Genomic DNA, 24988 nt, shown 5'->3' on the forward strand with positions numbered 1-24988 from the left:
ATAGAGATTTATAGAGATTGGTCAGAGCTTGTGTTCTACTTCTTTCGTGTTTGTTTGTGCGTATCGTTTCATTCTGATGTTTTGTTTTGGAAACAGTTGGCCCTTCAAATCTAGAAATAATGTTATGTATTATTAAACCATGTTTCAAGAGTTGTCCCCAGGCTTTTATAAATGGAAATGAGTTTGTAGCTATCCATAGTAAGTAGTATTTCTCTGGGAGCTTAAACGTAGAACTAGAAATTTTGAGTAGTAAGTTCAAAGTGAAAGTGAGTCATTGGGTTTCCATTGCCTCTTTTTTGATGCCAGGAAATGTCACCATGCACCACTGCTTTTTTAGGCTCTGTATAATTAAGAAATAATGTCTGTGTCAAGCTTTCTTTACATTTGACTCCATCATGATCTCATTTATTTCTCTGAAACACTGGAGAATGAAGTTGGGACAGTTTGGATGTTTTTTTCTCTATTCATTTTTTTACTCAATTTCTTCATTTCTTTAAGATTATAAAACAACTTACCCTTCTGAGGCAGAAGTCATCATTTGAGTGACTGAATGCCTTTTTAAAAATGTGCTTTTTCTTAAATCTATTTCCATGACTAACTAGGGCTTATCTTTTCTGAATATATGTCTGTACTCAGAAACTAATACTAATATTTGTTATGATTTGTCTTAAGCTAAAAAGGCAAAGGTTTTAGAGAAACATGCTACGCAGTTAAGAACATGAGTTGGATACACTTAAGCAGTAGTTGCTTTTGCAAGTTCCAACCGAATTTATTAATGATAGTTGTACGTTAACTGCGGGTTTTCTGAAATACGGTTTATTCATTGTCCGTGCACACTATCTATTGATGAGTCATAACTTTTTACCTTTCCTCTTGGTTCAGTGACATCGGGATCGGTCAGTCTCAGGATGACAGCATAGTCGGATTAAGGCAGACCAAGCACATCCCGACCGCGCTGCCCGTCAGTGGAACGTTATCGTCCAGTAACCCTGATTTACTGCAGTCCCATCATCGCATCTTAGACTTCAGTGCTACTCCTGGTAAGCGTGGCCCACACTGCTTTTGTTTTCTCGTCTCTTTTTCCCCTGACATAACGGTAATGCTGTGTGTATCTCTCCTGGCGTGGCATGGACTCTATCAGATGCTAAAAGTCAGGATAAAATGTAAATTTCCAACAGCTGGAACCAGTTCATCTTTATTCTTCAGACCAATCTGATATGCCCACGTGCAAATGAATCTCTCTGAACTTGCATTCTTTTTCCTAAAATGAAGTTAGCACGTACCATGCAGGTATCACCAGGTCATGTTAAGTAAAGAGTTCAGAGGCATATTTTCAGTCCGCTTCCTGGGCTCTTCAGTGTAATAAAGATGCCAGCCTGACCACCCTGCACGCCGCCCTTGGGACCTGATCTGTTTGCCTTTGTCTGTGGGTAATGTGACTATCTTTAGGCAGATGTGTTCATGCAGCGTGCCTGTATGTTGACTAAGTGAATCTTTGCAGGAGGGTTGAAGTAAGGGAGAGATGACAGTTTAGCATCATCTTCTCTGAGGAGACGCTTTCAGGTGGCATTCCTTGATTGTATTGCCAGGTCCTGAAATCCTTTCTCCTGGCTCTTCTTTCCCCCAGACTTGCCAGATCAAGTGCTAAGGGTTTTCAAGGCTGACCAGCAAAGCAGATACATCATGATCAGTAAGGACACCACGGCGAAGGAGGTGGTCATTCAGGCCATCCGGGAGTTTGCTGTGACCACCACCCCGGATCAGTACTCACTCTGTGAGGTCTCTGTCACACCAGAGGGAGTGATCAAACAACGACGACTTCCGGATCAGCTTTCCAAACTCGCCGACAGAATACAGCTGAGTGGAAGGTAGACGTCATCTATCCTGTTGGATTTCTTTACCCCATCCTTAAACCCACACCAGAGTCTGGTGAACGCTTTCTAAGGGTTTTTAAAATAAGTTGCAGATTAAAAGCAAGATTTTCCCCATTCACCAAGCATTGCCGTATCAAAGGAAATGCACACAGTAGACTGTGGACCCCTTGCAAGGATCTCTTAGGAGCTCGTGCAAAACAAGGGTGCTGTGACCTGACCGTTGTCACTGCCGGCCAGCGCTCACGCTCCCATAAGGACGTGCAGGAGGGCATCTCCCTTCTCCTGGCAGACGCACCTTCACAAACACATCTTCCACTAGTATCCTCTGTCACCCGCTCCTGCCTACTGGACTTTTCCAGGAGCTTCGTTTGTTTACGCGGAGATGTCTGTGACAGTGTGGCTGGCTGAAACTGCCTGTTATTGTTCATGACACCATGAAAAACCCTTCTTAACTCTGGAACCAAAGCTCATTTGCCTCAGAGTGTGGTCTGCTGCTGCTTGGTCTTCAGAGCGCTTCTGTCACACAGTACTCGTAGGAAAATATCGTATGGGGTCTTGTCAGCCTCTTGCATGGTGTTTCCATTGATAAAATGTAATTGATAGCCTCAAATCACAAATAAGGGAAAGTTGAAAAAGTAGTTCGGTTTTGGCTCTCGTATAATGACTAGATTCGGCACTTACTGAAAATTGTTTTCATAAGTCACGTTTTTTCTTTTTTTCTTGCCATACGGAGTGTTTCATTGTATTCTTTTTTTTTTTAATTTATTTATTCATTTACTTATTTTTGGCTGTGTTGGGTCTTCATTTCTGTGCGAGGGCTTTCTCTAGTTGTGGCAAGCGGGGGCTACTCTTCATCGCGGTGCGCAGGCCCCTCACTGTCGCGGCCTCCCTTGCTGCGGAGCACAGGCTCCAGACGCACAGAGCTCAGTATTTGTGGCTCACGGGCCCAGTTGCTCCGTGGCACGTGAGATCTTCCCAGACCAGGGCTCGAACCCGTGTCCCCTGCATTGGCAGGCAGACTCTCAACCACTGCGCCATCAGGGAAGCCCTCATTGTATTCTTGACTTCTTCGTGTTATGCATCTAAACCTGGTTTAATTCATTCAGAGCTTCTGCGTTCTTGCTGTCAACTATAACTTCCTTTGTCTTCTTCACTTTCACTTTATTTCCAGCCCTGACACTAGTGGATAGGGTTGTTTTAGGAGGCCCATTGTCTCGTTATCATTTGCATATGCATTGACCTATGTGTAATCTTGGTGGAGTTCTCCAAATCTCACTGAGGTGCAGAGTCATGATTCACAGTCAGTATTCAAGAAAATTGCAAATGGATTCACATCGTGGGCTTCGTGAGTAATCAAAACTGAGAACGTGGGCTTCCCTGGTGGCACAGTGGTTGGGAGTCCACCTGCCGATGCAGGGGACACGGGTTCGTGCCCCGGTCCGGGAGGATCCCACATGCCGCAGAGCTGCTGGGCCTGTGAGCCATGGCCGCTGAGCCTGCACGTCCGGAGCCTGTGCTCCACGACGGGAGAGGCCACAACAGTGAGAGGCCCGCATACCGCCAAAAAAAAAAAAAAAAAAAAAAAATTGAGAACGTGAAATCTGTGAGGGTCAAGGTCCCGAGGTCTGTGTCTTCGGCGATATATGCAGAAGGCCAGTTTAGCAGGACCACCCTGCTCATTCTGTTCCTTCCTTTATGGAATCTGGCTTAAGGAGAGCATCTTTGTATAAAATCGGGGAAAAAAAAAAATCACAGGGCAAACATCTGGATTCTGTTTCTGTCAAGTCACTTAACGGAGAGAAAGGAGCGCTAACCCTGAGCTTTCTCTCTACAGCTGGCGTACATCTCTGGGAGCCTCCGTTTCCTCATCTGACAAATAGGAATAATACCTGTCCCACTTCCTTGGAGGGTTTTCGTGAAAATCAGATATTTGAAAGTTAAAATCTATTTTTAGGATCGTTCTCCTCATAGGATCAAATAGAGGGAAATAGCTTACAGGTTTCTTTGGTATTTGAATAAATAGGTTGGATTGATCAATCTTTCCTGTTTCCTTCCGTAGAGCTTTTTTCATTATTTAAACTGATAATTTTTTAAATTTAGCTATTTTCTGTCCTTTTTAGCAAAAAAAAAAGGTAATCTAGAAGGCAGGGAAGGACGAGACAAAATGGATTGCACCTGGTACAGATGCAATTCCACGTGATGCGTTAGTTTCTGTCGGTGGCTTCTGGGCCGGGTTCTGTGATCTGGTGACCGAGGAGCTGCTGCCTTCTCTGTCCTTCCATCATTCAGCGGAGTGTTCTCACCACCGTTCAGCAGACAGCATCGTTCTTTCAAGGAGTGTCGTGAGACTGCTGCTCAGGCTCTGAATTCTGTGTCTCTCACAGGTATTACTTGAAAAACAACATGGAGACAGAGACCCTTTGTTCGGATGAAGATGCTCAGGAGCTGCTGAGAGAGAGTCAGATCTCCCTGCTGCAGCTCAGCACCGTAGAGGTGGCCACGCAGCTCTCCATGCGGAACTTTGAGCTCTTCCGCAACATCGAACCCACTGAGTATATCGATGATTTATTTAAGCTCAGATCGAAAACCAGCTGTGCCAACCTGAAGAAATTCGAGGAGGTCATTAACCAGGAGACGTTCTGGGTAGCCTCTGAGATTCTGCGGGAGACGAACCAGCTGAAGAGGATGAAGACCATTAAGCATTTCATCAAGATCGCTCTGCACTGCAGGGAGTGCAAGAATTTTAACTCCATGTTTGCCATCATCAGGTAAGAGCATATTTGTCGTGAGGTGCGATTCAGTTTGCAGATTTAAAAATGCATCAATCCCTGAAAAGCATAGACTCTGTGTGAGTGTAGTAGTTTTTAATTGCATCATGTGGAACAATTCTTTTTCTCTGAATCCTAATCTTAATCCTTAATTTAAAATCTCTTGTAATGGATGGACCTAGAGATGATCGTACTAAGTGAAGTAAGCCAAAGACGAATATCATATGATATTGCTTATGTGTGGAATCTTAAAAATATATATATATATATATATAAATGAACCTATTTACAAAACAGAAACAGACTCACAGACGTACAAAACACATGTATACTTAGCAAAGGGGGAAGAGGTTGGCGAGGGGTAAATCAGGAGTTTGGGATTAACAGATACACACGACTATATAGAAAATAGATAACCAACAAGGACCTACTGTGCAGCACAGGGAACTCTCCTCAGTATTTTGTAATAGCCTATAAGGGAAAAGAATCTGAAAACGAATAGATATATTCTTTTTATATATAGATAGAATAGATATATATAGATTGTGTGTGTGTGTGTGTGTGTGTGTGTATGATGAATCACTCTGCTGTGTATACCTGAAACTAACACAACACTGTAAATCAGCTGTACTTCAAAAAACATTCTCTTTTATGCTAATTTAAAGCCCAGAAAATCTATATTCACCACTTTTTTAGCTCTGTGACTTTGGGCAAATTATTTGAACTTCTCCGAAAGTCAGTTTATTTCTCTATAAAATAACAGTGACCCAAAGAGTTATCAAGTAGACTAAGTGACACAACGTATGTGGCGTTCCATCAGCCAGCACAAAGCAGGGGGATGCCTAGTAAATGTTACTTTTCTTCCCTTTTAAGTGCTTAGACTGAGGCTGGAAGAAAGTGCAGACTGAAACAATGAGCAATATTGACGTTGATGGTGATGATTCAGTTAGTCATTTTTTCTGTCTAGGAGTTTGATCATGCTCTTGTTGGTGTGTTTTTTTTTTTTTCCTACATGGCGTATAGTTGCTTTATAATGTTATAGTTTCTGCTGTACAGCGAACTGAATCATTGATACGCGTACATATATCCCCCCTTTTTTGGATTTCCTTCCCATTTGTGTCACCACTGAGCACTGAGTAGAGTTCCCTGTGCTCTACAGTAGGTTCCCGTCAGTTGTCTATCGTATACATAATATCAATAGCGTATACATGTGGATCCCAATCTCCCATTCCTCCCCTCCCCCCGCTTTCCCCCTTGGTATCCATACATTTGTTCTCTACGTCTGTGTCTCTATTTCTGCTTTGTAGATAAGATGGTCTATACCAGTTTTTTCAGATTCCACATATATGCGTCAATGTACGGTATCTGTTACTCTTCTGTTCTTATGGCTTTTGTTTCATGTTACAACTCTAGGATATTTGTCCCGTCTGTTTTATCAGACGGCTGCTTGGCACCAAGCACTTTACGTACGGAGAGGAAGCAACGAAACACAGCCCTGCCCTCAGGACACCTGGCATTCCAGTTGTTCTGCCCACAGTAAACAGACCGCGAGGGTGTAAAGGGAAAAAGAGTAAAACCCCTCGGCCCTGTCCCTGGTTCCAGCTTCAGGTCTCATTACCCAGAATCATTAGCACTCTTATGAATCCTGTACTTGGCTCTGCATACACAGCGCTCACACAGAGCTGTTACATGTTAAGAAATAAACAGCATGCTCTTCTGCTTACTTCGTAAGGATGAGTCATTTAATTTTATACCGCTTCTCTTTTTTCCCCCTCAGCGGCCTAAACCTGGCACCGGTGGCAAGACTGCGAACCACCTGGGAAAAACTTCCCAATAAATACGAAAAGCTGTTTCAGGATCTCCAAGACCTGTTTGATCCTTCCAGAAACATGGCAAAATACCGCAATGTCCTCAACAGTCAAAACCTACAGCCTCCCATCATCCCCCTGTTCCCAGTGATCAAGAAGGACCTCACGTTCCTTCACGAGGGTAAGTGTAAGTTGGAGGATTTCTGTCTCCACTTGTGGAGGCGTCGGGTAAATGCCATGTGATTCCCTTTTCCTTTTTGCCAATTACAGGGAACGACTCCAAAGTCGACGGGCTGGTCAATTTTGAGAAGCTAAGAATGATTGCAAAAGAAATTCGTCACGTTGGCCGAATGGCCTCTGTGAACATGGACCCTGCCCTCATGTTCAGGACTCGGTGAGTGTGTCCCCCTCAGCAGTGCTCGCGGGGTTAGAGAAGGTTGAGCTTAGCGCTTCCTAGTAAATGAGAAGATTTTGAATAGGCCCGCCTGTAGCATGGTGACATGTACCAGGCTGTGTGGGGAATCTCCGTCGAGCTCTGATTGGGAATGACTGTGATCCCACATCCAGTGCACTGTGGGCTGTCGTGAAAACAGTTGGTCCCTCTGACATTTTTCACTGAACGTGAGGCACAGCTATTTTTATTTTTCAGAACGCTGACTTGCAGAGCTAAAAGGTGTAATGGATAGTATGAACTAAAATATATAAACAATCCGAACAGTATTGTCTCACTGCCCACACAAGGGATTTAGCCGTCAGTGTAGCCGAGAATGATGAATGCAGTGAAGGAGAGAACAGAAGTCTTTAGAAGCAAATATTTACATATGTTTGTCTTTTGAGCCAGAAAACTGTTGCTGGTCCAGTTGTTTGTGTGAGGAGGTTTGTGGGCTTCTAGTACTGCTTGTCCAGAAGTCTAGTCCTTTCTTTCTGAGCTTGTGATCTCTCTGTCTCTCTCTACACCCATGCTTCAACCTCCACGGCTCTCACTTACAGGAAGAAGAAGTGGAGGAGTCTGGGGTAAGTGGCGGGGACACTGCACACCCACACTGTTCTCGTCCCGCTCGTGGCATTGTTTTCTTACCTGCTGTGTTTTCTGATGCTTTGCATTTTTGCATTTTTTTCCTAACCCTCTTGCTCTAGCAGAATTTCAGTTGGCAAACTGACTTCAAGTTTCATCTACTGGGGCTTTTGCTTTCGAGGTCATGACCCAAGAGAGCTGTGAAATGATTGATGATTGTTCTGGGGAGCAGTAGGCCAGGCCTACTCCTGAGCTTTCAGAAAGACTTCATTTTAATATAATTTGTGTGTTTTGAAATGAGAAAAATCTAACCTGGGGTGAGGGGAGAAAGGATGTCAGAAGGAAAAATTGTGCAGTTTAAACGCTATTGCACAGATTTTTGAGAAGTAAATCTATGTCGTACAAAAGGTGCCCCTCGGTGTTAAAACTAAATTTTTTACAGCTCAACTAACTACTGTTTTCATCCTATAAACCAACTCTTTTCAAAAATAATTCTTAACAACTCATGTGCTAGTTTCCATACATGTGTTTTCACATTTGCATGACCATTTTATTAACAGATTGACCATATTACTTGACGAACTCACTACATTTAACCCAAGCAATAAGAAAACAATCGTGAACATTGTAATTTCTTTAAATTTATGTAAGACATCCTCTTTAGGACAAAAAAGATTAATGTCACTCTTAATGATTGCAGCTGTGTGTTTATTCTTGCATGAGCTTTTACGTATAATCATTATTACTTGCTGGCTCCTACGAGAGAGCTGTCTTGAATGCTCTATAGAGGCGAAAAGTAGAATTTTCTAGTTGGAACAGAACAAGTGCCAAACATACATGTGTATGTAGAGTGTATGTAGGATTCTTCTCAAACTTGAAAAAAATTTTTTTGATCTGTATGATTCTCTATTCCTTTGTAAAGTTTACTTACCAGAATGAGGCATGTGGCCTTCTGAACGTAGACTCTTTGTAGGTGTCTGGGCACGTTTCCAGGAGATACAGGGATCCCATGCTGGGGCGAGCTGCAGCTCTACCTTTTCGTCTTCCAGGTCTCTCAGCCAGGGTAGTACAAACGCAACAGTGCTAGACGTTGCTCAGACAGGTGGTCACAAAAAGCGGGTGCGTCGTAGCTCCTTTCTCAATGCCAAAAAGCTGTACGAGGACGCCCAGATGGCCCGAAAGGTGAAGCAGTACCTGTCCAACTTGGAGCTGGAGATGGACGAGGAGAGCCTCCAGACGTTATCCCTGCAGTGCGAGCCGGCCACCAACACATGTGAGTTTCTCCTTAAGGTGGCTGCCGGGTCCGGCTGGAATGCAGACTGGTTTCCTGTGCCGATAAAGCAGGGCTGGGCCCAGGGGGAGCTAGCATCCTGAGGCACGCTCGCCTTTCCCTTGAAGGCGGCTCTGGGGACCGCGCGGCGCCGTCCTGGGCTGAGCCCCGTCCGTGCCCAGCGGGGTTCGCATGGGGACCACGACACCGTAGGCTTCTTCGGGGGTGACCGGCTTTGGTTTCATCCCGACGCAGCCAGAGTGCCGTCAGGGGACACAGGGGCAGGTGCAGCTCCCATTTGCATCCCTTGTTCTCTCACAAAGATACTTGCCAAGTGATGGGCAGCCTGGGAGCGGCACAGAGCTAGGTGCGCTGGCTGCGTCTGACCCCTTCAGCTCGGCCGGCACTTGGCAATGAGTTCAGCTACCGTGTAAGGCAGGAATTCTCCACAGGGAACCACAGCTCAGCCTAATGTGTAGCTCCCCAGCCTTTGAAAGTCCGGCCAGGCCAGAAACGGGGGCTACGTTCTCTTTCTCGGCATCCGTATTTGTAAGACAGAGGCGTTTTCCGTTTAGGACACTTCGGGGTCTTTTATGGGCAAGTTTGAAGATACTTTCTATAGGACTTAAATGTTAGGTCATTTGAGAAAGATTCAGGTTATCAGACGTACCCAGGACACTCTTAAAGCACCGTGTGTCGTGGTGAAGAGTTTGTCCTCAAGAGGGAGAGGGGTCTGAGTTCAGATCCTGTTTGTTCCTTGTACTAACAGTGTCACCTTAGGCCGGTTACTTGAGCTCCATTATGTGTAAGATGGGGGAAGGAAGTCATTGAGTTGTCTTCAGTGTGAATACATTTAAAATACAGCATTTAATTGCCCTGTTAAATTGGCTTGCTTTCCATCTGCCGCGGAATTATACACTCAGTACAGTGCTCAAGGAGTATTGGCTGCTATTAGCAACATAGATAATTCTACCCCATTGGAGAGAGAATTTGATAGTGACAAGACTGCAGCTAGTATCATCTGCTACATTAAAACTAAGCTCATATATGTCAAGACATTTTGGGTGTCATTTTAGAAAAATAATTCCTAGTGGTCTTCCTGTTGTAGCTTGTATAATAGGTTTGTGTTTTTCATAGACATACGTACAGCGTACTGAGCTATCCACATTTTGCGTTTCTTTTTAAATGTGGTACTTGAAACAGTATCATCTCTTGAGACAGCTTGTTTCATAAAGTGAATCTTGGTTCCGTCGCGCCTTCTTTCTGTGACGGAGGCTCTCCCCCCGCCCGCCTCTGTTTCTCTCCTTTATCTATGGGCCACAGGGGAAAAAAAGATACATATTTCAGTGTTCTAACTGTAGGAAATGCTCCTGCAGTTGTAAAAGTATCCCGTGTGTGGCCACTAACTTCTTAAACTTCTCGTTCTGTTTTCACACCGAACAATTACCAGTGCCTAAGAATCCCGGTGACAGAAAGCCTGTCAAGGCCGACACCTCCCCGGTGGCCCCGAGGGCAGGGCTGCAGCCGAAGCCGCCACCGCAGGCTCCGCAGCCGTCACAGAGGCCCAGCCCGGGGCTGCAGCTTCCCGCCGTGCCCCTCTATCCTTCGCGGAAGAAAGTGCCCCTACGGGATCTCCCGCCTTTCGGTAGGTGACTAAGTTCGTGCACACTTTTTTTTTTTTTCCCCTCTTAATTTACTTTCTGTTGAAGTAGAGTTGAATTACACTGTTGTGTGACTACAGTCAGTTAATCTTTGACAAAGGAGGCGGGAACATGCGGTGGGGAAGCGACAGTCTCTTTGGCGAGTGGTGCTGGGAAAGCTGGACGGCCGCCGCATGCAAATCAGTGACGTCAGGACACATGCCCTCGCGGCCGGCGCAAAAGCATGAACTCACAATGGCTCACAGACTTCAACGGAAGACAGGACACCATGCAACTCCCGGAAGAGAACACAGGCAAAACATTCTCTGACATAAATCGTAGCAGTGTTTTCTTAGGTCAGTCTCCCAAGGCAATGGAAACAAAAGCAAAAAATAAACAGATGGGACCTAATGAAGCTTACAAACTTCTGCTCAGCGAAGGAAACCGTAAACAAAACGAAAAGACAGCCCGTGGGCACTTCCCTAATGGCGCAGCGGTTAAGACTCCGCGCTCCCAGTGCAGGGCGCCCGGGTTCTATCCCTGGTCCGGGAACTACATCCCCACATTGCATGCTGCAACTGAGAGTTCTCATGCCACAACTAAGGAGCCCCCGAGCCGCAACCAGGGAGCCCACCTGCCACAACTAATACCAACACAACCAAATAAATAAATATTAAAAAAAAGAAGAAGAAGAGGCAACCTTTGGTCTGGGAGAACATATTTGCAAACAATGTGACCGACAAGGACTTAATTTCCAAAATATACAGACGGCTCGTATAACTCGACAACAAAAAAACAAACAACCCACAACCCTCTTTTGGAGCTGTTCGTTCACTGCCTGCTTCTCAGACTAGGAAGCGATACTTATCACGGGTAACTTCATCTGGTATACTTGAGTGTCCCTCTGGTTGTTCCCTCTTTATAAGACATTAATGTTCACAGAGTTAAACTTTACTTTTACCCGTGAGAAGGACTGTTTTCATAGAGCATCTCATTTAATCATGCTCGTTTGTCATAGCAGTGGAGGCAAGGCATGCCATGGGAAAATTATGCTATTACTCATTTAATTTTTAACAAGTACAGAGGCTGTTTTGTCCATATACCTTGTTTAAACTAGCTTTGCCTCATGATCAGTGAGTTGCTGGAATTTAGGCGGAATATTTTTAAGTGAAATGATTCGTCTGGAGGCGAACTCTCATTTGTTGAATCACTGATTCTGTAACTTGGGAGGAAAATACAGTCAGTTCGTGAATGTTAAAGGAGCCAAAGCAGGGACTTCCCTGTTGGTCCAGTGGTAAAGAATCCGCCTTCCAATGCAGGGGATAGGGGTTCAATCCCTGGTCGGGGAATTAAGATGCCACATGCCGCAGAGCAGCTAAGCCCATGAGCCACAACTACTGAGCCCACGTGCCACAACTACTGAAGCCCACGCACGTAGATCCCGTGCTCCGCAACAAGAGAAGCCACCGCAATGAGAAGCCTGCGCACCGCAGTAAAGAGTAGCCCCCGCTCGCCGCAACTAGAGAAAGCCCGCGTGCAGCAACGAAGACCCAATGCAGCCAAAAATAAAAAAATACTTACATTGTTCCCCCGTCACAAATGAACTGAATTAGTGTTCCTTTGTCCACTGTTTTGTTTTTTTAAAAATTATTATTTATTTTTTGGCCGCACTGCGCGGCATGCGGGATCTTAGTTCCCCGACCAGGGATTGAACCCGTGCCCCCTGCAGTGGAAGCGTGGAGTCTTAACCACTGGACCACCAGGGAAGTCTCTCCACTGTGTTGTTAATATTCTTATATTCCCAAGTCCCCCGTAAGCCGACCTCTACTGCCTCTTTTCTGTCGAGCTTCTGATATGGACACAGCCTGTTAACCCCCATGTAGGTGTACCTGATGGAAAGCCATCCCCAGCCCCCTTCCCCAGAGAGACTCTCTCTCCAATATTTTTAGGCCTGTTTGAATTTATGACCTTTAGAAATGCGGATGGGATAGTCATGTGTCTTCTTAGGATAGTTTCACATTTAAAGTCACAGAATATAACATAGTAACTTAGAGATGCTGGGCCCACCCCCATTCATGAAATAAATTTTGTCTGAATGCTTCCTGTATTTTTCACTTCAGTGTCTTCGTCATCCCTAGAGCTACTTTTGAAGTGGAACAGATTTTTCTGAGGCATAGCATCTTCACATCCATCTTCACTGTTTGAAGGCAGCACTTTTTGAATCTGTGAATGATGCTGGCTTGGAAATCTTTTCCAAATCAAGGCTATTCATTCGTGTAGCTTTAGTGTAGCTGGTATTTTCATGTACCCTGTATATATCAGTATCTGCACACGTAATTAAAAGATTGCTTGAAAAGCCATTTTTAAAAGATTGTATTAAAGTAGTATCGCACACTTACAGGTGTTGAGGTGAAATGAAGAATTAGGTCTCCGTTAAATTTCATTGCCTCCTTTTTAATGGATTCTGTTAAGTCTGAGAACATAAAAACTAACATTCACTGAGGTAGTGTCAACCTGTAATGCCTTCCCTCCGGTCTCTTTGTTGTTCAGAATGAGGTAACTGAGAGTGCCTCATAATGAGGCTTAGAAAACATCTCTTAATGTGACTCCCTCATTCCTGAAAGTAAAATTTTAGGGGAAAAATCACCTGGTATTGGCACATGGAATCCTTTTTCTTCCGCCCTACGTCATCCGACTAGATCGTGCACTTGGCGCTGCGCTGGATGGCTTCCCCCTCCGCGCCCCTTTACCGCACTCCTGGGAGCCCTCCCCGGTGGCCTGCAGGACGCTTCTGGGACCGGCACTCTCTGGGTCCCCTCCTGCCTTCTCTGCCATCCGCGTACTGATCAAATACTGGCCTGATTGCTTAGCGCCCCATCAGTCTGTTTTCTCGCTACTTCCTTTGGGCTCTTGGCTTTCCCTCCATCACTCCCACGTCCCATGAGCTAACTTTTCCAACACCACCAAAATACCTGTTCCCAACCCAGACTTGAGTTCTGATAAATCTTCTGAGCTGCGCCGCTCTCACCCTGACCCAGAGTATTTCCAGATCATCTCTTTGTTTCTTCATCGCTGCCTGATGTATTGTTGAAGAGGGTGGTGGTCGCGGTTTGGAACCCAGAGTGGAATGGCAGCAGCAGCCTTTCTGGTCCTCGGCAGGTGTCAGCAGACACACGGCGGGCACCTGGTGCCCCCTGCGATCTCACTGTTTACACGGGCAGAGTACAGAGGCCATCGAGCCTGGAAACAACCTGCCACGACATGTGACATTCAATCTTAACACAAAAAAAGTGGTTTTGTTCTTCACGGTAGTCTTTTCAGTCTTGGAAATGCATGTTGAAATCATTTTCTTTCTCTTACAGGTATAAACTCTCCACAAGCTTTAAAGAAGATTCTTGCTTTGTCTGAAGAAGGGAGCCTTGAGCGCCACAAGAGGCCGGCAGAAGACACGGTATCGGATGCGTCCTCCCGGTTCTCCTCCCCGCCGACCTCCCCGCAGAGCTCGCCAAGGAAAGGTGACTGGGTGACCCCTCTTCTCCTTCATGGGGACCTGTGCTTTCAGCTGTGATCAATTCTAGTTAGAGATTACATCACTTCTGACATTAGAGTCGTTCGAAATGACCTTGGGAATTTGCTGGCGGTCCAGTGGTTAGGACCCCATGCTTTCACCGCCAAGGGTGTGGGTTCGATCCCTGGTCGGGGAACTGAGATCCTGCAAGCCGCACAAGTGCCCCCCCCAACCCCCGCCAAAAAAAAAAGACACGATATGTAACACCCAATGGATTTTTTTTTTCTCCTCAGTTTATAAATTTGGAAGAATTTTGGTACTTTTTAATATTATAGTTATAAATAAATAGTGTCAAGCTTATATAACTATATAAGCCCCTTCAAAAATTCATTTTTTTACTGATTGTAAGTGTGGAAATAATTCTTTTTATACTAACAGTTGTTCTAACTAAATATAATTACATAGCATTCATCACAGAGTAGAGGCCTATAAAAACATAAGAAAAACTACTATCTTCCTGATTTATCTTTCATTGTGTTAACATGAGTCTGGATTATCTTTTTTGTTGCTATCTTGTTTTATTTTTAAGGAGATTAAATTTTAGGCACTCAAACTCTCCTTCTGATATTAATGCTTTCTTATCTTAAAATACTAGATCACTTTCTGCTGCATAACCTCGGGGTTACTTTCTCCCCACCCTATAATTGAATGGGCGTAAGTAAGCCGGTAATAAACGGCCAGGACAGTTTTCACTAGACGAGGCCAAAGAGATTAATCCGTTGTTAGATTTCACCGGCACAACAAGTACCTTTCCTGCTTTACTTTTCAGCTGTCTCAGACATGTGTGCGTTCTATGGGGGTATCAGTCTCTAGTCCTTGTTCAGTGGGTGCGTCTGAATTCTTCTCTCGTCCGTCGTTGGGTGGCAGTGGCAGTCAGCTGAGATCGTTTGGCTGCGGGCAGTTGGACTAAACCAGCTCCCCATCTTCTCGTGGAAGCGAGAACAGTAGCAAGAATAACGGTGCACCACGGACCTACGGGATAGGTGGGCCAGCAGGAAAAACGGGAAGGGGTCATCTCATTAGCTGAGGAAACTGGGACGATTCCTCCCCATGCCACATGCTCCACCTGAGGGATTATTTCTCTAGAGATTTTGTTTTTTGCGGGGTGGGGCGTAGACTGTTCAGGGAGGGTTTGAAATCTTGTCTGTCAGAACCTGCAGCGTGGTTTATAAGAAGACATTTCATAGGTGAACACGTGAAATCTTATCAAGACCTGTGCAACCTTTTAAAAAAATAAATCAGGAATTCATAATTTACTGAAAGGATGGGGAAGTACTCTTCAGAGAGTAAATCAGCAACATTTAGGTGCTCTAGATGGCATTGTTTTATTAGGTTTTCATTGGGTACATATAATCATATAAAATCAGTAAAAAATAAATGAATACTGAGAAAGGAGTATTTGGATTTTTTTGTTAAAGATGTCAAGACAAGCCTCTCTTCCTTTGTGACTTTCAGTTTTAGCAACAAAGAGTTAAGCGTCCTTCAGGCCAAAAAATGGACATCTGTTTAGACATAGTGACGGTCCAGGGAGAAAAAATGGAGATTTTGTACATTATGTCCTTCAAAACAATTGGCTTTCATGTGATTTATCCAATATATTATTAATGCTGAAAAATCAAATGGCAAAAATCCAAAGATATCTTCTTCAAGTCTTATTTCTTATTCATACATGTCCATTTAAAATTATAATGCAGGGGGCTTCCCTGGTGGCACAGTGGTTGAGAGTCCGCCTGCCGATGCAGGGGACACAGGTTCGTGCCCCGGTCCGGGAGGATCCCACGTGCCGCGGAGCGGCTGGGCCCGTGAGCCATGGCCACTGAGCCTGCGCCTTTGGAGCCTGTGCTCCGCAACGGGAGAGGCCACAGCAGTGAGAGGCCCGCGTACCACCAAAAAAAATTATAATACAGGGACTTCCCTGGTGGTCCAGTGGTTAAGACTTAGTGCTCCCAATGCAGGGGGCACGGGTTCGATCCCTGGTCTGGGAACTAAGATCCCATATGCCTCACAGCGTGGCCAAAATAAATAAATTAATTAATTCAAAAAAACAAAAACCCAACATTAAAAAATAAAAATACAATGCAGATCTTTCCAGTGGAGTTATTCTATGCTGTAAAGTTCTAAAAGTGAAAACTCCATTGAAAACAAAATTACTACTGACTTTGCAGGTTGAGAAGAAAACCACACTTTTAAATATCATCCTAGTCATTCTTCATAGTTTCGTTTACATAGACTAATGTAGTGTAAGTTATAGTTCAGAGAGCAGCGTCTAGTCGTGCCGTGATCCCGTCTGCATCCATTCCTGGGTCATACGACAGTGTGTTCTTTTTTCCTCTCTAAGCTTTCATCAAACACACTGAACTGCAATTGAGTAAAACTTGACTGTAGCTCAGTCCCCGAGTAGAGTGTTTTCTCCCCAGTTCCGCGGCGGCACCTATGGCCTGCATTCTGGTTTTGCTACTGAGGAGACGTCAGCTGGACGCCGTGAACCCTCGGTGTCTAAGGACTGATGTGTTTCCCACGCAGGCTACACTTTGGCTCCGAGTGGCACCGTGGATAACTTCTCAGATTCCGGCCACAGCGAAATCTCCTCACGGTCCAGTATCGTCAGCAACTCCTCCTTCGACTCGCTGCCCGTCTCGCTGCCCGACGAACGGCGCCAGAGGCCATCGGTCGGCACTGTGGAGACCAGCCTGGCCGCAGGCCGGCCGGAGAGGCGGCCGGCGGGGGAGCCCGACCAGTGCAGCCTGGGGTAGGGGCTCGTCCGTGTGCTCGCTCCTCTCGCGCGCGTGTGCGGGGCTGTTCACGGGACGCCCAGGGGTGCTCTCCCAGCCCGGTTCTGACGCTCACCATTTCCCGATCACGAAGCGTCACGCAGACTGCTTTCCCAGTGAGGTCCGTCCTGCGCTGGGACACGTTTGCTCTGCGCTGAGGGCAGGGGGCGACTCAGTCCAATGAGCTGCTTTCCCGAAATAGTCAGATTGTAGTGAACACTGTAAGGAAAGTGCTCCTTTACTGTAAGCAGGTCAGTGCTCCTTTCCCCCGTGTTGATATTGTGGTGACGTCACAGGGGAGGAAACTGGACAGGGCCGAGTGGCCACTGTCACTCAGTCTGGTGGGGCCTAATCCTCTTTCTGGAAGGAAAGGAGGCCGCCTTTCGAGGAAAAAGTGGTTGCGTTTTAGCACAGAGTTATTAGTTAACAACCTTGGCCTTTCCCCTCTCCCCCCCCCCCCCCCCCCCCCCCCCCCCCCCCCTCCTCCCCCCTCCCCTCCCCTCCCATCTCCCCTCCCATTCCCTCCCCTCTCCTCTCCTCCCCTCCTCTACTCTCTTGTCCCCTCCCTCTCCCCTCCCCTCTTATCTGGCCCCCCTCCCCCCTCCCCTCCCCTCCTCTTCTCTTTATTATTTTTTTTTCTTTGTTTCCCTTTGGCCGCCTAGGTCCTGTGCACCGCTGTCTGAGAGCCGGGGCCTGTACGCTGCAGCTACAGTGATCTCTTCTCCCAGCACAGAGGAGCTTTCCCAAGACCAGGGGGACCGAGCCTCACTTGACGCTGCCGACAGCGGCCGAGGAAGCTGGACGTCGTGCTCCAGCGGCTCCCACGATAACATCCAGACCATCCAGCAGCAGAGGAGCTGGGAGACGCTCCCCTTCGGGCACACTCACTTCGATTACTCAGGGGACGCCGCAGGGTTATGGGCCTCGAGCAGCCACGTGGACCAAATCATGTTTTCCGACCACAGCACAAAGTACAACCGGCAGAGTCAGAGCCGAGAGAGTCTCGATCAAGCCCAGTCCCGGGCAAGCTGGGCCTCCTCCACGGGGTACTGGGGAGAAGACTCGGAGGGGGACACGGGCACCATCAAGCGAAGGGGGGGGAAGGACGTTTCCCTCGAAGCTGAGAGCAGCAGCATGATGTCTGCGAGCGCCGAAGAAGCCAAGCCCGTCGCCATGGCTGCCCACGTGGCCGTGCCGCCCAGCGCCACCAAGGGGCTTATCGGTAAGCTGACCGCGGGCTCTGTCGTGTCTGGGTCGTGGCTGCACCCTGACTTATTTCAAAAGTGAAAGCATGTGTTTGCGGTCCTCCTCCTCATTCTGCCCCACCCATTGCCGTGTAGGCCTTCCAAGTTAGCAGTGCACTCAGGATTTTGAAATGAATGGTGGTTAAGACTCCAGGTTCTGTGGTCAGGTGCTTATAAATACTCTGCAGCAGTCAACCTTCCATGCACCGTAGCTGTCGGGATCAGTAGGTTGTCCTTATGGGTGTTACCTGCTCTGACGTTGATCTTCTCAGCTGAAAATTATCAGGAAGGATGGCCATTCTCTCTAGAGGAAGAATATTTTTTTGTTTAATTGGAACTGTTCTAAATGTTTTACTATTGTATTTTGTTCCCTTGAATTGTATATTTAGAACTTTACCCTTTGCATATTTAAAAATCTTCTGTCGATGTTTGTTATGCAGGTAAATTTTTCTGTGCTAGACAGGTTCCCTCTGCACAGGATAGAACAAGGAGGAGGGTGCTGAGAGGTAAGGCAGTGTGCAAGAGCCTGGGAGTCGGGCAGGCTGGGGGTCTGAATCCCTGCTTTGCCACTTTCCTAGTTTTGTGACACTGGGCCAGGCACTAAACAGTGTCTGTTTCCTCATCTGTAAAATGAATTTAATAATTTCTACCAGTGCAGTTGCTATGAGGTTTAAACACAATCTCTGCAAACACTAGTGCCTAGTTAGCAGTTCATAAGTAGACGAAAGACACTATCACTTTGCTGCTGCTGTTTCTGTTGTGAAGTCTCTTATGCTCCTTCAATGCTATCGGGATATATTCTCTATGGCACGTTCAATGTCTGTATACAGTGTAGGGATACATCATAGGATACAGAGTGAGAAATTCTGGAATATAATCTTCACAGACATCACTTTCATTAGTAGGGAAATTGTAGTTATTTTATCACGTAGTCGTGGGTGGATGTCGAGTTTAATATCTTTTCAAGATGAATAAGGAGAAGACAGTTAACACCTATTCTTAGGTTGCAATTTTTAAAGCACTTTTTTTTAAATTGAAGTATAGTTGATTTACAATATTGTGTTAGTTTCAGGTGTACAACAAAGTGATTCAATTATATATTTTTTTCATATTATTTCCCATTATAGGTTATTACAAGCTATTGAATATAGTTCCCTGTGCTATACAGTAAATCCTTGTTGTTTACCTGTTATTATGTAAAGTAGTGTGTATCTGTTAATCCCAAACTCCTAATTTATCCCTCCCCTCTTTTCTTCCCTTTGTAACCATAAATCTATGAGTCTGTTTCTGTTTTGTGTATAAATTCATTTGTATTATATTTTAGATTCCACGTATAAGTGATATCATAAGACATTTGTCTCTGTCTGGCTTCCTTCCCTTAGTATGATAATCTCTAGGTCCATCCATGTTGCTGCAAATGGCATTATTTCATTCTTTTTTATGGCTGAGTAATATTCCATTGTATATATGTACCACATCTTCTGTATCCATTCATCTGTCGGTGGGCACACGCGTTGCTTCCACGTCTTGGCAATTGCAAATAGAAAAGCACTTTCTTTTAACAAACTAATACACAGAATTTTTATTGCAAAGGCAAGAAGAATGATTTAAGTTCCTAACAGTTGAGTTTAGAAAGTTGAAGATAATAAAACTTTGCTTTTACTTGCCTTTACAGATTCATGTTCTGTCATGAAATTAATATAAAAGGACTTCGAGAAAAATACATACCTCACATGCACATGGTTTTAAGTTTTGAAATTTGCATCATTTTTTGTACTACTCTTCCAAATTTATTGTGATTCCCTATTTTCCGAAGTGAGGCCCAAGACTTGAAAGTAACCTGGGATTGATTCTCTGCCTGGTGAGGGTAGATGGCCCAGCAAAGAAGAACAGCTCGCCTGGCCCCCGGGGCAGGGAGAGCGGAGGGAACCGCTGACAGGCACCACTCCCGTGTTGCAGGCGTGGGACTGGGTGCCTTTCTGTTCCCTTTGCTCCGTGTTTCCAGTAAACCCCAGGGTTGGGCGTTAGCCTGGTTACTGCGTGACAGGTAGAGTCGCTCTGCGGTGACCCGGTGAGAGTTACAGGTACTTAGGTTGCTTAGTTTTGCCTGTGCCGCCGGAGATGACCCGGTGCGTGGCGGGTTTGGTGCGCCCCGCCCTGCGCACAGCCCCACACGCCTTTCACCGTGGGCGCTGTTCGTCTTGGTCGTCCGTCCTCCTTCCCGATGAGCGCACGTGGCCTGGGATGCGCTCCCCCGCCCTCCCATGCTGACCGCGGCGCCTTGTCTCTCCCTCCCGCAGCGAGGAAGGAGGGCCGCTACCGGGAGCCGCCGCCCACCCCGCCGGGATACGTGGGCATCCCCATCACCGACTTCCCCGACGCCCACCCGCACCCCGCCCGGAAGCCGCCGGACTACACCGTGGCGCTGCAGCGGTCCAGGATGCTGGCCCGGCCGGCCGAGACCCCCGCCCCGGGCGGCGCCAGGCCCGCCCCGCGGCCGCAGTGGCACCGGCCCGGCGACGACCCGCGCCCCGGCCCCTGCGCGCCCCCGGGCCTTGCCACCGAGGAGGACGGTACATGCGCTCCCCCCAGAGGCCCTGCTTCCCGCCCGGGGTTCCACGCCCGCCCCAGGCCTTGGTGCCAGCCGTTGGGTTGCGTTTTGCTCTTTCCGAAGTGGCTGGAGAAATAACTAAGGATTGCGGAGGGGTCCCCTGTAATACCGTGTGGGCATGGGTGCATTTCCCTCCTAATCCTCGGTTTTCTGGGGAAATGCTATGAGTCCCAGATGAAAGTGTGGTGGAAAAACCCACTTCTCTAGAGCTCTTTTGCCTTCTCTGTACGAGTCCAGCTGGCCGTGCTGGGGTGAGGTTGAAGAAGGGGGAGACCATGCCCCCCTCCTTCCTCCTGCTTTTAAGGTTTGAGTTTAACATGTTTTATTCTGGAAATAATCATTATAGGAAGAAGCAAAACACAATTCATGAAAACTACATGTAATCCTGCCACTTGCAGATAACTTCCATTAGCATTTTGTTAAATATCCTTCTAGACTTTTTTATATGTATACACGTGTACATTACTTAAGAAGTCATGTGTTGTTTTATAACTTTTTTCAATGAATTTATCATTCATGAGTTTCCAGTCAGTATATATACAATGTATTTTTATAGTGGGTATGTATATTTAAAGATGTGCATCCCATATACTTTATTTTAAACTTTTTTTTTATAAATTTATTTGTTTTATTTATTTATTTTTGGCTGCGTTGGGTCTTTGTTGCGGCACACAGGCTTTCTCCAGTTGCTGCGAGCGGGGGCTACTCTTCGTTGCGGTGCGCGGGCTTCTCATTGCGGTGGTTTCTCTTGTTGCAGAGCACGGGCTCTAGGCGTGTGGGCTTCAGTAGTCGTGGCTCGCGGGCTCAGCAGTTGGGGTGCACGGGCTCTAGAGCGCAGGCTCAGTAGTTGTGGCGCACGAGCTCAGTAGTTGTGGCTCATGGGCTCTAGAGCGCAGGCTCAGTAGTTGTGGCGCACGAGCTCAGTAGTTGTGGCCCGTGGGCTCTAGAGCTCAGGCTCAGTAGTTGTGGCTCGTGGGCTCTAGAGCGCAGGCTCAGTAGTTGTGGTGCACGGGCTCAGTAGTTGTGGCTCGTGGGCTCTAGAGCTCAGGCTCAGTAGTTGTGGCACATGGGCTTAGTTGCTCCGCGGCACACGGAATCTTCCCGGACCAGGGCTCGAACCTGTGTCCCCTGCATTGGTAGGTGGATTCTTAACCATTGCGCCACCAGGGAAGCCCCTTAAACTTTTTTACTATGATTAATCATTAGGCAGAAAAACAGTTGAGGATCTTAGGTGACCTATACTAAGAGAACATAGCTGTGGTATTTTTAGTTAGCACGTCGGTGAACACGTTCTCTCTAAGCACAAGACAACGACTTGCTCGCTTATTGATTTTTCTTTTGTTTCTTCCTTTCTTTCGTGGTTGCGTCGGCAGAAGACGAACAAGTGTCTGCGGTTTGAGGCACGGGCTCCTCTGCACCCGTGTTGGCCACCCACAGGAGAGCACAAGAAGACGTCCCCTAGCGTCAGAGCCTTGGAGCTCACACTCTGAGGATGGTGGACCCGTTTGCCTCCTTCCCTGCCTTAAAAGCAGCATGGGGCTCCTTCCCTCCTCCTTCCCGTCCCCTTTGCATGTGAAATACTGTGAAGAAGCCGCCCCGGCACTTTCCGCCTTGTTGCTTGAATGCACAGTGCAGCGTCTGCAAGCTCCTGTGGCCGCCTGCCACGTCACACAGCATCATTCCAGACTCCAAGGTCATCACCACCCATGAGTCACGCTGGCTGCACTTCTCCACGCCTGGAAGGAGTTTTTAAAAAAATCTTCCTTTTAGATTTCAATCCAGTCCTAGCACTTGGTTTCATTGGAATCGGGAGAAAAGCCAGCCATGGAACTGCTTGGGGTCTTTAACCCACCAAGGAAGACAAAGGAAAACAATGAAATCCTTTGAGTACAAATGCTTGTCCGCTTGTTTACAGTGCCCTCCTCCGTTTTTTGGGGTTTTTTTTTTTTCTTTTCTTTTAAATGAGTTTAATGATTGTGTTCAGAGAGTAAATATTATATCCATTTAATGATTTTACAGTATTATTTTGAACCTTTAAGTAGGGTTGCCAGCCGGGGTTTCTCAAAAACCAAATATGCCGGACAGGGTGTGGTCACACCGGGGAGAGGGAAGGCCGGCCCACAGCCCCGCTTCCTGTGTCCCGCCGCGCCTGGGAAGCGCCCTATCCTGGAAGCGTAAGATGTTAGCCAATTACCTAGACCCCAAGGCCCCCGGCCCCTCCTTCCCCAGGGGCTGGGGCTCTTCTTTACAACTGTTTGCACATGGCCGGGGAGGGAACTGGGACTCTTGCGTCCTGTGTCTGAGCCTGTGGAGCACAGGGCAGTGTCACCCGAGGGCGTGTCCTGCTCCATCGAGACAGACGGCAAACCCCATGTTTTTTTAAATTATGTTTCTTTGATTTCTGTTTATTTGGCTTTAGGGATTCTCTTGCTTGTTTTCAAAGAGCCACGTTTATAACTGGATAGCATTGCAGTGAAAGCAGCTCGGGGTGTTGGCGCTAAGGCCAGCTATTCATACTGCTCTTCCAAGACAGCCTCCCCGTATCGATCAGTCGCCACGAGGGAATAAACAAGCCTCTGACGTGAAGATGATCAAAAGATCCAGAACCCAGCGCGGTCCGCCAGCCTTTGTTTGCAAGGCGGGTTGGTCGCCGAAGACTGACCCGTAAGTGGCTTTACGGACGCCGAGACGGAGAAGGCCTGAGTGTAGCAACCACGTGTTCACAGCTGCTATTAACCCCAGAAGGACTGAGATGACCCCTCCAGTCTATTTTTGTGTTGTTTTTGCACAGACTCCGGAAAAGTGAAGGCTGCCAATCCGAGTAGTACTCAGATGTGAGGAACTGCTGGTCTGGGATTTTTTTTCCATTAAATTCAGCTGATCATATTGATCAGTAGATAAACGTAAATAGCTTCCAATTTTAAAAGTCAAATTGCAGTGTTTTTTCACTGTATCAAAGCAATGTCAGTGCTTTATTTAATAATTCTCTCCTGTATCATGGCATTTGTCTACCTGCTTATATATGACATTATCAATGATGCATTTGTAATTTTACATGTAAGATGCGTTATTTGCCAGTTTTCTCCTCTAGGCCGTGGACCTCACGTGCATCTAGAAAGACAGAACTCTTGCTCTACACAAGTCGCACAAATGTTATCTAAGCATTAAGTCACCGTAGAACATAGGACTGTAACCTCAGTTCGCTCTGTGATGTCAAGTGCAGAATGTACAATTAACTGGTGATTTCCTCATACTTTTGATACTACTTGTACCTGTATGTCTTTTAGAAAGACATTGGTGGAGTCTGTATCCCTTTTGTATTTTTAATACAATAATTGTACATATTGGTTATATTTTTGTTGAAAATGGTAGAAATGTACTATGTTTATGCTTCTACGTCCAGTTTGTACAAGCTGGAAAATAAATAAATATAACATAATGCCTTGCCTATATTCTTAATGACTCGTGCATGCTTTTTCTTACTGAAGCGTAAGAAAGCCCTTGGATCTCACTGCAGGCGCGAGTCCACAGGGCACTGAGGGTAGACCGACGATGCGCCTAAAACTGCGCAAATAGCCTGTTCTTTTAGGTAGCTTTCTGTTGATTCAGAGAAAAGAAATTGATATCATTCATGTTAACAGAAATTAATATCACTCATGTGTCCAGAATTCATAGTGTTTGAGATTCAGTGAGAAGTTACGATATCACTATGTATCTATCAAATACGTAGCATGTGTCTCTGCCCAATTCTTTTCCAATAAAAATCTCTGTGGGACATAATATTTTTGATTCCCAATATACATTCAAGTTCATGGCCGCTAAGTTAAGAGTACAATCTAGCAAGTGATTTGGAACTTGTACATCAAATATCATTGTTCTGTCTACGAGTCCTAATGCGTGATAGGTCTGAATAATATTTTGGTCTATGAGAAGGGCACTTACATTTAAAAAGGTGAGAATCAGTTAAGTGGCAACCCTGTCGAGCACATTCTGAAATCAAGGATTATTTCTTATCCTCAAGCAGGCGTTAATAAGAGTCCCGTCCATCACCCACCCGGAAGCCACAGAAGGCGGAGTGGCAAGGCTGTGGAAACACGAGCACGAAATGTGAGGAAATGTGAAGGCATCTAGAAGGATGGCAGGCGTTCAGTCCTGATGCTAAAGGGAAAATGGCCAAACTTAAAACTCTTCCTGAGGCATTTGTGCTACCTTGGTGAGTAAATTTTGATAATCTGGCCACCAAAACAGTTTGGAGAATGAAAACCATTCCTGAAGCTTCAGCTGTACCTGTTCAGAAGGCAGGTGCCCCGTGTGGACACATGTGTTCCCACGTGTCTGCCTCTATCATCTGTTCACTATAAAACCCTTCACTCAGGGAAGCCCTATCACAACAGCAGCCCGTGCTCTCCTTAAATTTCT

General features: G+C 46.3%; 1 protein-coding gene across 8 annotated transcripts in view; it reads left to right on the plus strand.

Moving 5' to 3' along the window:
* The window catches only part of RAPGEF2 (Rap guanine nucleotide exchange factor 2), a 246466-nt gene extending 222445 nt beyond the window's left edge, over positions 1-24021 (plus strand). For 4 of the 8 annotated variants that reach the window (XM_027116835.1, XM_027116837.1, XM_027116834.1 and 1 more), the window contains 13 exons: positions 883-1040; positions 1628-1868; positions 4259-4642; positions 6420-6631; positions 6721-6844; positions 7441-7464; positions 8515-8738; positions 10186-10380; positions 13738-13890; positions 16467-16692; positions 17377-17936; positions 20259-20531; positions 21943-23901. In XM_027116835.1, coding sequence (XP_026972636.1) covers positions 883-1040; positions 1628-1868; positions 4259-4642; positions 6420-6631; positions 6721-6844; positions 7441-7464; positions 8515-8738; positions 10186-10380; positions 13738-13890; positions 16467-16692; positions 17377-17936; positions 20259-20531; positions 21943-21968 — 2800 coding nt within the window. In that variant the 3' untranslated portion in view covers positions 21969-23901. Of the gene's footprint in view, positions 1-882; positions 1041-1627; positions 1869-4258; positions 4643-6419; positions 6632-6720; positions 6845-7440; positions 7465-8514; positions 8739-10185; positions 10381-13737; positions 13891-16466; positions 16693-17376; positions 17937-20258; positions 20532-21942 lie in introns of all 8 variants that reach the window. The other 4 variants (XM_027116832.1, XM_027116840.1, XM_027116838.1 and 1 more) reach the window with 3 other exon arrangements.
* Positions 24022-24988: the final 967 nt, after the last annotated feature.

The sequence above is a fragment of the Aethalodelphis obliquidens genome, unplaced genomic scaffold, assembly GCF_003676395.1.
Source record: "Aethalodelphis obliquidens isolate GAN/ISIS:26980383/991018 unplaced genomic scaffold, ASM367639v1 scaffold17, whole genome shotgun sequence".
NCBI classification, from domain to species: Eukaryota; Metazoa; Chordata; class Mammalia; order Artiodactyla; family Delphinidae; genus Aethalodelphis; species Aethalodelphis obliquidens.